The sequence below is a fragment of the Paramacrobiotus metropolitanus genome, unplaced genomic scaffold (genome assembly GCF_019649055.1).
Source record: "Paramacrobiotus metropolitanus isolate TYO unplaced genomic scaffold, Prichtersi_v1.0 Parri_scaffold0000082, whole genome shotgun sequence".
Lineage (NCBI taxonomy): Eukaryota > Metazoa > Tardigrada > Eutardigrada > Parachela > Macrobiotidae > Paramacrobiotus > Paramacrobiotus metropolitanus.
In genome coordinates, this window is record NW_026570302.1 from 495,495 (window position 1) to 507,258 (window position 11,764).

General features: G+C 42.9%; 1 protein-coding gene across 1 annotated transcript; it reads left to right on the forward strand.

The window, feature by feature from the left end:
- Positions 1-6,314: 6,314 nt before the first annotated feature.
- On the forward strand, positions 6,315-10,811 carry LOC129595768 (uncharacterized). Its single transcript, XM_055492871.1, has 4 exons — positions 6,315-8,577; positions 8,642-10,452; positions 10,512-10,655; positions 10,794-10,811. Exons 1-4 carry the CDS (start codon positions 6,315-6,317, stop codon positions 10,809-10,811), a joined length of 4,236 nt encoding a protein of 1,411 aa, XP_055348846.1.
- Positions 10,812-11,764: the final 953 nt, after the last annotated feature.

Genomic DNA, 11,764 nt, shown 5'->3' on the forward strand with positions numbered 1-11,764 from the left:
TCCTATTCAAACTCTGCATGAAAACGCAAATTACCATGAAGATCGTTTTTACACCGAACCAGCCTTTCAAGCATGTTTTTGAAACTTTAATAAGAATTTCAAAAATTTTAAAAATTAATTTGAGATTTGAGAAAAAATAGGTGAAAGCTGGTTCGATTTAAAAACTATCTTCATAGTAATGTGCGTTTTCATGCAAATTTTGAAATTTGAATAGGATCGGTTTATAATGAGACTTGTTTAACACCTCGCATTTAAACTTTTGGAATTTTTTTTCACCGATAATTTCCCAACCGGACGTCGCACGCACAAACGGTTTTCGCGCCAATGTATACAAATCACTGGCTATAGAATGTCATAAAACAATGCAGAAAATGTCATAAAACTGAAAAGATAGTTTTAGCAAACCCAAATTTTTACCATGTAAATCGCTTCAATATTATTTATTATCTGTGCACCCAGATAAGGGCAACAAATGAATGCATATGTGCAGTACATTGCGCAGTCCCTTTCTAACTGTACGTTGTGACAATATTTATACAAACCTTATTGTTAAGGGAAGTGGGCCACTCAAATAATCGTAATACGAATAACTAAATGCGGTACAGATACCAGTACGAGTAACCTTCGATTCTGTGAACGCTTCAAGTACTGGGTGGCAGAAAACGATAGCGGTCTCCTCTTTTGGTTTTTCTCTTGCGGGCGCCTTGTGGCACTGCCAACTAGACTCGCTCGATATGACATTTTAATTAGCTGCAAAAATAAACAAAACCATTAATTTAAAAAAATCGAGTCGTGCTCGTTTGCAATTGTGTCGAATGCTCGTTTGCAATGGTGTCAAATGAAATTGTGGGAATTTTTTTATGTCCAGCTCGCAAAACCGAGGTAGATTCTCATAGCATTACAGTAATGTTGATTTACTACTTGAAAACTGTCAACCGTTTCTTCGACAGCAGAGAATGACATCTCTTTTCAAAGGAAAAAAAGTTTATTCTTCGGTTTTATTTGAGATTCTGATGATGTAGGTTTTCTGGCTTAATGTATGTACTTTGATGATATACGCTTAGGTTTTATTCTGCTGATGTAGCGAATACGATGTTTCGAGGGCGGGAGATATGACGCAAGCATTTGGCAGCATCTCATACGATGTTTCGAGGGCGGGAATAACCAATGAAAGCAGGTGGCCTCAGCACTCTCATACTGCAGCAGAAGATAAGGAATTCTTCGCAGTTGTCATGCTTCGGCATTCACGTTTTACAGCATCGAAATTCTACGTTTCATTCTCCATTTTGCAAATTCTGCTGCGTGTTACGATAATTTTTGTTTTTGTGTTTATCGTATTGTGTCCTAGTCGGACGCTGATCATCCAGCCGGATCCTTTCTCATCAACACCGTACGTAGTCACAGCTTATAGGCTTCAAAATCATGTACTGTACTTATTTTCCAGGGCCGCATGCCGTTTAGATCTATTCGTTCATTAAAGAAGATATCAAGTCGGATTTGGTGCGAAATTGTAGTTATACTAAATGCTAGTTCGAGTATAATTAATGTGTACATCTGTTTCTGTATCCGAAATCATTTTCCTAAAAGTAAACAAACTGCGAGCGCTGTTTTAAAAAAAAATAATACGAGTACGAATCGAAAAACTAAAGATCACTCAATCACATGCATACCTATTTTTGTGGAGTTTGGTTTTTACGATTCTTTGGCTTTCGCCAGGTGATTAGTCTGCTGACGACGGAGTATTTTCAACTTTCAAGCTATGGAGATATCGGACCCCGCCTATGTCGGCCCATGCTCAAACTCGGACTTGGACTCGGACTTGGACTACTAAAACTTGGACTTGGACTTCACTTGGACTCTAAAACTTGGACTTCACTTGGACTCTAAAACTCGGACTTCACTTGTACTCTAAAACTTGGACTTCACTTGGACTCTAAAACTCGGACTTCACTTGGACTCTAACTTGGACTTGGAATTAGGCGTTCCTTATGTTTCTCATGTCTTCTTACGTTTCTTCATGTTTTCTTAGGTTTCTAGGTTTCTCAGGTTTCTTAGGCTTCTGAGGTTTCTTAGGTGCTTTTAGGTTTCTTTGGTGTTCTTAGTTTTTTAGGTTTCTTAGGTTTCTCAGTTTTCTTAGGTTTCTCAGGTATCTTAGGTTTCTTAGGTTTCTCAGAATACCAAAGAACACCCAGATAACGTAAGAAATGTTAGTAATCTCAGAAACCTAAGAACACCCAATAAACCTAAGAAACCTAAGAAATCCAAAGAAACCTACGAAACCTGAGAATCCTCACAAAACATGAAGAAACGTAAGAAGACATGAGAAGCGCCTAAACCCAAGTCTAAGTCATAAAGTCCGAGTTTTAGAGTCCAAGTGAAGTCCGAGTTTTAGAGTCCAAGTGAAGTCCAAGTTTTAGAGTCCAAGTGAAGTCCGAGTTTTAGAGTCCAAGTCCGAGTCCAAGTCCGAGCTTCAGCGCGGGCCCTTCTAAACCGGAAGAAAAAACACCTGATATACGGAAAATCACATAGTCTTTGAGAAATTTTTACAAAAATAGTAGAAGCACCGTTACCCATTCCTTGTAAGCCCGCATTTACAAAAGGCGCCCGGTATGCTTTAGTTAAAATAAGTATAAAAAGTAAGCAAATTATATCTTTTCGTTTTGCGTGGCATTGTGTGTCATACCCAAGCAACGAGCTGACCAGCCCTTCATCCCTCATTTTTGTAACAAGAGTACACAGCTACGTGTGATGACCTTTGTGATATACGACGGTCTGATGACCTGTGCGGTGCTGTGAAACTGAATTCTGCACTTTTAATAAAATAAGAATGATTTGCTATCCTCTGCCGCTAGCACAATGCCACTATAAATGAGACCGTGTAGCCGCACGTCAGTTTATAGTGCATCCAGTTCAAATTTCCATCAACTGTCCCCTTGTTATCACACTTTCAAGCATATTGTAGCCGTACAAATAAGATCTGCAAGATCCGTAAGATCTGCAGTGTTTACAGTAATTAGGATAGAAGAGTACTCGGGGGAAAGAGCATGGATTTTCCCCGTCAAATAGCATCCCCCGCCCCTTTTATCCCCGTCAAATAGCATCCCCCGCCCACGCTCGTACAAATAGCCTGGACTTCCGGGCGGCGGCTCTCTCTCTCTCTCTCTCTCTCTCTCTCTCTCGGTGTGTGTGTGTGTGTGTGTGTGTGTGTGTGTGTGTGTGTGTGTGTGTGGGTGTGCGCATTTTCCCTGTCTGTGCTGTGTCTGTGTGTCGGACAGAGGGCAGTGGTGTGCACCTGCTTGCTATGCACCTGCTTGTTAGGCTGGCTTGCATAACATTAGTTAATGCAAGCCAGCCGTTGCAAGCGCCATTTTTCCACCGTGTGGATGCAAGTTGGTTTTTTGAATCTCCTCGATTCAAATCGCTAAAAGTAAGTATTTAATTATTAAATTTTGTATATTTGTATGATTATAGTTTATATAATATTATTCTGTTTTCAGATTCCGTGTGTATGTGTTTGGTGTCGTTTGTGGGAACGGATTGTCGTGCGTGAGCTCCGTTTGGAAAACGTATGTGCAATTTTTTCTTCCATTTATTTTATACATATATAATTATAATAAAGTTAATATTTGATGTTATATGTTATAATATGATGTTATAAATGTTACAATATGATATTTTATACACTAAAATGAAAATAACACAAGATTTCTTATTTACAGTGCGTATTTGCGTTTTTGTACACAAGCATTCGCTGTGTGTCTGTGTCTGTGCGTCGTGCCTTCCGACCACGTTTCCGCCAACGGAATAATGTTAGTACCATTTAAATTTAAATACATATTATATATATTTCTACTGTTTTCTTGTCCACAACAGAAATCCTTCTTCACTTCCGTTTTTTTTGCCGTCTATATCGGAACCATTCCGGATCGCCAACGGACAGACGTTAAGGTAAAATCAATGAATTTCCTATGGTATTTTCACACGACTTTTATTTCTTAATTTTTTCGCAGAAGCATTATTTCTTTATTTATAACATTATAGGATTTTCTTGGTAAATCTTCTATTAGAATATAAAAAAAACCAGTTGCATATAACATGGATACAAATTGCAGTAGAATATTTAATTTGAATGACTGCGCCGGAAGTGTGTGCAGTTGGTGTTCTCAACTGGAAATAGAACCAGTGTTCCCGACCTCCGCATTTCAAATAATGTTCGCTCAGGTTTCACGGAAACCGAGGAAAATAAATTTTTTGAATGCAGCAGGGAGGCGAGGAAATCGGGTTTTGGTTTACCCGAATGGGGAAACCTCTGCCCGATTTTTAATGTGAGGGCACGTTCACGTATCACGGTGTAGTCTAGGGGGCCCCTGCGGGTCTCTCATTTCCAGGGGTCATACAAGGCCTCGACTCGTTACTGTTAAAGCAACGTCTGTGGGCGGTCGCCATTGAGTTTCTATGCAAGTACAAGGGAACTCAGGGGCTCATAGGGATTTCTATCCGGCATGGCCCCCAATGACGATACCAACGTCTGCGGGCGGTCGCCATTGAGTTTCTATGCAAGTGCAAGGGAACTCAGGGGCTCATAGGGATTTCTATCCGGCATGGCCCCCAATGACGATACCAACGTCTGCGGGCGGTCGCCATTGAGTTTCTATGCAAGTGCAAGGGAACTCAGGGGCTCATAGGGATTTCTATCCGGCATGGCCCCAATGACGATACCAACGTCTGCGGGCGGTCGCCATTGAGTTTCTATGCAAGTGCAAGGGAACTCAGGGGCTCATAGGGATTTCTATCCGGCATGGCCCCCAATGACGATACCAACGTCTGCGGGCGGTCGCCATTGAGTTTCTATGCAAGTGCAAGGGAACTCAGGGGCTCATAGGGATTTCTATCCGGCATGGCCCCCAATGACGATACCAACGTCTGCGGGCGGTCGCCATTGAGTTTCTATGCAAGTGCAAGGGAACTCAGGGGCTCATAGGGATTTCTATCCGGCATGGCCCCCAATGACAACACCAAATTCTGCTGGCCTCGAACCCGGTTCTCGACCGCGTTATGTACTGTATTTGCTCAGCGTGACATAACGGGTCGAACTGAAGTTTTTTTTTGTGCCTTCTATTACAGGCATATCAACTTTTCTTTTTTTCGTTTTTAAATAGTGGGTACCGTGATGGTACGCCCAAAGCTAACTCCGGTTCGTAACCGGAGTGTGCAGGCAAATGTTTTGCTGGAGAAGAAGAAGAACAACATCATCCGAAAGTCTATGACCCCATCGTCACAAGAAAATATGAAAAATTGCCCAAAGTGTCGTCAAAAACTTGTGGATAACCATATAATTCGAAACTGCCCTGAACTCTCCAACCTGTTTGACCAGCTAGTGACAAAAAATCCAACCGAAGCTAAGTACAATGAAAACGCCCTTAACGAACTTGATTGCCCCACCACGGGATTAACTGGATGTTTGGATCAAGTTACCAGGGCTCTTGCCCGCCGTTCCGGAATAAGGTGCACCAACATGTACGATACCAAACGATACAACTCACATATCCCTGGTCGCTTGTTCGGCGACAAGTGGGATCTCGACTTTCTCGCGAGTTCACTCAAATTCCCTAGCGTTCTCAAAATGTTTGAAGCTTTAACCTTGAGAGGGAATTTCATGATTTTCATGAAATGCAGTAGCCGACAAATGCTGAAGAGAAACCTTTTTCACTCTGCAGTTATGGTTTACTCGAACACAGGTTAGTAGATTTCTTTCCGTTCTATTATCTTTTTTAAACAACGAAAAAAAAAAAAAAAAAAATTTGACTGTTTTAGGAACAAAAATCAACATTTCAGTTTTCGATGGTAGCGGAAGTTATGGCTCGATCTCCAGCCAAATTGTGTGGGATTCATCAGGACAGTCCTGGAAGAATCTAAGGTGTTTCCAACTCTTCATAAATTCTTCGCGGATCAGTGGCTACCGACAATTCCGCGGAAGTTCCACAATTTTCTGCCGGATAGTGTCCAACACGAAAAGCCTGTACTTGGAAAAGCCTGTACGTACCTTTCCAGATATTTTGTTCATACCGTTATGGAAAAGGTCATGGCAGGCCATGACTTGCAAGCTTCTCTCCGCGAAGTCGGCGTCAGTGTTCAGTTGATGGGGCACCGAGTAAATTTTAGCCGTCAAGTCACATCGCAACAGATTACCGAGATCTGTAACCATATCCGAAGTGCAATAGGAGGCGACTACTTCAGAAGGGCGTATGAGAAACTAAGGTTGGTAGATCGGAATCTATTTCGCTATGCTAGAAGGCATTTAGTACATAATAGATATGGTTTGCAGACCTACAACCGTGTCCTCGGCAGCATCTAGTTGTCAGATCGTCCGTACGGAGATGAACCACGAAAACGATCCAATGAACGATGATGGATTTGAATTCCATTTATTCACAAATCCTTACTCGCCGCCTGGTCAACAGCCATCCACAACACATTCACCAACCAATCCATTCCGATGGTCGCAAGTCTACACACCACTGCCGCAATCCCCAGCAGCTACTGAGGCTAATAATCAGTCTCCTCAATCACCGTCTCAGGATGTCGATTCTAGCATGCATTGGTCGCAGGTCTTCACCCCGCCTCAATCTCCTGCCGCGGTGGCACAGTCTGCTGGTGGTGGTGCACAACCCGCGAATAATAATCAACTAAACGCCGATGCGGCTGCAGCCATTGCAGCGAATATGGTATCGGACAAAGAACTGCTTAGTCCGGCTGTTCAAGAGCAAGCCGGAACGTCTAGCCCCCAGCCAGGACCGTCAGCGCCTCCAACCATACACGACTGGTCTGATACGTTTACGTTAAAAAAGGTGGCCCACAACCGGAACAAGAAATTCAACCACGATCAGTACTTTTACAGCCTAAAGATCAAATCGCTCCCGCAAGAGTTTGACACGGTGACGTCTTTGCAAGCGCTTCCGGAAATTTTTCAGGCCGTATGGGAGCTTTGCTCGAAAGATTTCAACCCCAGTGATGCTGTCTGTGTGACGATATTTACGAAAACCATGGAAAATCCCATGCATCTCAAGATGCAGTTTTTCAGTAATTTTAATCCGCGTGACCTGACAGAAATGGTGATGAAGATAAACTCTGGTGGCCTTTTTTGTATCGACGACTCGTTGCGCTTGATTATTCAGCGTACCGTTATCCCTGCCGGAGGCGCTGCGAAGCGTAAGCATATTCACTCATCACACGACCGGAAAAGGTTTGCACGATCTATTGTGCAGGTGAATGTGGGAAAAAATCTTTGTTTGCCAGCTTGCCTTGTCCTCGGGCAATGTCATCACGACCCGAACAAGGATCGCGCGTACTGGCGCACTCTCACCAATAAGACCAGCTTGAAATTAGAGAAGAAAGCCTGTGAACTTGTTAATGAAGCAGGTCTGGATGTCGGGAAAAAATTCTCAATCCTGGACATTGATAAATTCCAGAAGACGGTCTTGAAGGACTACCAGATCAAGGTAGTCGGGGCTGAGCAAGGAAATATAGTGATTGCCAAATTCCCCGAAAAGCAAGAGAAGCGCAAGGTCATTTATTTACTCTACGAAGATGGCCATTTTGATTTAATCACCACACCGTCTGGATTTCATCAGCGTGCATATTATTGTCACAGCTGCGATAAGGCCACCGACCACAAAGAAGAGCACCGCTGTCCAGGATATTGTCCAAAATGTTATCGGCCCCGAGAGCAGTGCCCGGAACCGGAGCCAAAGGATCGCGTGTTCTGTCAAAAGTGTAAGCGGGAGTTCAACAACAACGACTGCTTCGACATTCACGAAAAGCAGCGTCAGAACGGACGCACCTATTGCCAGGATTTGTTTATATGTCCCAAGTGTGGAGTTTTTGTCAGTTTCCTTACTCGTAAATTCAAAATTCATGAATGCGGTGAGATGTTTTGTCACCCATGCCAAGAGTGGGTGAAACAGGCTACCCACAAATGTTACCTGAAACCGTTGGAACCACGCATGCACGGAGAGCAGAACCGTTTCGTTTTCTTTGATTATGAAACTTATTTGGACACGGAAGGGATACACAAGCCTTGTTATGCAGTCGCGCAATATTCTACTGGAGAAGAGTTTCGGTTTCCGCCTGACGGGGTTCCGATGGCAGGATACGACGTTCAGAAAGAATTTGGTGAATGGGTTTTTTCCGAAAAGCATCGTGGAGCCACATTAATCGCCCACAATTTCCGTGGCTACGACGGACACTTCCTGTTATCTTATCTCATTGAAAACAATCTTAAAGGAGTGGAAGTCATACGACGGGGGAGTCAGATTCTGGACCTTCGGTATCCTGCCCTAGAGATCTGCGCTCGTGACACCTTAAACTTTGTCATGACAAAACTTTCGAACTTTCCGAAAGCCGTGGGTCTAGCCGAATGCGAGCAGAAGGGGGACTTTCCCCACCGTTTTAATAAGCCGGACAATTGGGATAAAGTTCTGCCGTTTCCAGACCTTGAAGACTACATGATCGATGGTTTGAACCGCGCGGATAGACGAAAGTTTGAACAGTGGCACACCGAGGAAAAACACGCGAAAGGTTAGACTGTGAATTTTATTTTTCTAAGGTTTTTGTACCGTTTTTTCAGTTATTTCTTCTACAGGTGTTTTTGATTTTCGTGCGGAAATGGCAGGCTATTGTTCGAAAGATGTTACAATCCTGAGGAAATGTGCTCTGCAGTTTCGAGACAACTTTATTGCCATGACGAACGTTGATCCTTATCAAAGCGTTACGATCGCTGCTGCTTGCTCAACTTATTTCAAGACTAAAATTCTTAAAAAGAAGGAAATTGCTGTCATATCCGCAAACGGATACCAGCCGAATCGTAAGACAAGTGCAGAGGCGACTCAGTGGCTTGAATGGCTACGGTTGGAACATCCGAACATTGAGCACGGACGGAACGGCAAAGAACGGAAATTTGATCGGTATTTTGTTGATGGTTTTGACCCTGATACGAATACGATTTATGAATACAACGGCTGTGTCCACCACGGACATCCTACGTGCACCAACGAAGATGACCGGACACCGTTTTCGCTCAAGAAAATGTCAGAAGTGTACGAGCAGTGGATACGTAAGAAGCTATATTTGGAAGGAATGGGGTACAATGTGGAAGAAAAGTGGTCTTGCGAATGGCTGCAGGAAAGAAAAGATCCGGACATCCAGCAGTTCCTGTTCAGTCAGAATCTGCGCGATCCTCTGCAGCCTCGTGACGCGTTTAAAGGAGGCCGCACCAACGCGTCATGCTTATTCAAAGAAATTCAAGACGATGAGCAAATTCTTCACTACGACATCGTTTCCCTGTACCCATTCATCAACAAGACAGCCGAGTATCCAATTGGACATCCAAAAATAATCGTATCCAACTTCAAACCCGTAACTGAATATTTCGGTCTTGTTAAATGCAAGGTCCTGGCACCGACCAGGATTCGATACCCCGTGTTGCCAGCAACCGTAAACAATAAGCTGATATTTACACTTTGTCGAACGTGTGCGGAAAAAGGGTTGAACGATTACTGTTCGCACTCGGATGAAGAAAGATCATTCGAAGGAGTGTTCTGTACTCCGGAATTGCACATGGCACTCAGACAGGGATATCAGGTCAAGGAAATATATGAAGTGTGGCATTGGAGTGAGACTCGGGTTGGCCTGTTCAAGGAATACGTGGATAAGTTTTACAAAGAGAAGTTGGAAGCCAGCGGATTTCCTGCAGGCTGCACCACACAGCGACAGAAAGAGTTGTATGTTCAAGAAGTTGCCCTCCGCGATGGAATTCTTCTCGATATCAATCGTATTGAAGATAATCCTGCCAGGCGCGCCGTTGCTAAACTCATGTTGAACTCTTTTTGGGGAAAATTTGGTCAAAGAGATAATTTGCAACAAACCGTGTTCATCTTCTGCGTGAAAAAATACCTCGATCTGATACGATCCAAGTCCGTCGAAATCCACAATGTTCATGCCGTCACTGCTGAGTGTATGATGGTAACTTACTCTCAGAAAGATGACTATAACGAAGGTAGCAACTGTGCCAATCTCGCAATCGCAGCATTTACGACCAGTCATGCCCGCATCCAGTTGTTCAAAACCATGGCCAAACTTGGCCCTCGGCTTCTCTATTTCGATACAGATTCGGTAATTTTTGTCCATAAAGAAGGGCGTTGGCTTCCAGATATCGGCAGCGGTCTTGGCCAATGGAGCAGTGAGTTAAAGCCAGATGAGCACATTGTCCGGTTTGTATCCTGCGGTCCGAAGGTATACAGTTACGAGACCAATACCGGCCGAATCCAGTTGAAGGTTAAGGGTATGACACAGAACGGATACACTGAAGATATCTTGAACGACGATCTTCAGCGCACCGGACAGAAGCTGGATTTCGCCAAACTAACCGAAATCCTAGAGGGCGCTACGCTACCTGTATGCATTAAAACAAAACTTAAAAACTTCTCCAGTAATTACTATCAATTTTTGCGCAGGTTGTGTACCCAGAGTACATTAAACGGAACTTTAAAGCACAAGAAATTTCCACCATTCGTCTTAAAAAGCATCTACGTATGGTGTACGACAAGCGTGTGCTACTGGAGGATTTCACCACAGTACCTTTCGGTTTCAAGAACCCGGTAAGCGTGTTCAGTCACGTCTGTGCCGCTGTGTCAGATCAATAGTCAGATGTTAATGAAGAATGCGATGATACAAAACACTCAGGACGGCGTGCAGACTTTTATGCTTATATTTAGTTTTCATTTTACTACTCACAGGACCCGCAGCCACCGTAATGGACTTGTATCTGGAAGACGCAACGACCGTGTGGTACGAGATTAAACGTGACTCGTACATGGGATTTCACAAGAAGACCAGTGCCGTATCATTCTGCAAGACCTTTTCGACTGAAGCTGACCAACGCTTTGTGTATACTGCCATGGAATTATCTTCGTCCGTTGTTTCGCAAATACTTCATCACATTTCTGATGGCACTATTCAGGATCTTTTGGATTCTTCAGTGTTAAAATGTAAGCCGATGGAACTTTTCTTGCATGGTGATGGGGCTAATGATAATCTTAAGATTACTTTCAAGACTGGAAAATTTTTCTGCATTTATTTTTCTCAAGCCAGGAATAAAGCTGTGTTGAAGTTTTCGCACGATAAATTCTCTACTATTTTTTCAACTCTTCGTTTGATGTTTTGATGCACTTATTTTTATAAAAAAGAGAAAAAAGCCCAAAAAAATTAACAAAAGAGAAAAAATTACAAAAAAAAAGCCTTGTTTAAAAAAAAATAAAAATGGAAAAAAATCAAAAAAAAAAGCAAAAAAAAAGGTGTGGGGAAAATGATAAAAAAAAAATGGGGAAAAAAGGGCAAACCCCCATCTGTACCTGTGTTAGGGATGCCTGTTAAGGCAATCTGACACGGCTACAGTTGAGGAATCATTGCTCGAAAATCTGTAATTTCAGTTACTGATTTACCAGTGGCAGAAGTTTACGAAGATTTACAAGTCAGACACAGTCGCAACTTACGTCAGAATTGAACGAACTAACATATTTGAAAATATATCAGGGACAGGGTGGTGTACAAAGTAAGTTTGACTCTCTCTTTTTCTTCGGATTTTTTCTGTTCAATTGCAAAAAAAAAATGGTGGATCCTAAAGATTTGGAACCTACGTATACGCATTATCGTCGTGACTATCAGGACGAGGTAGTCCTTTTCAATTCGAACATGATGGACGTGAATA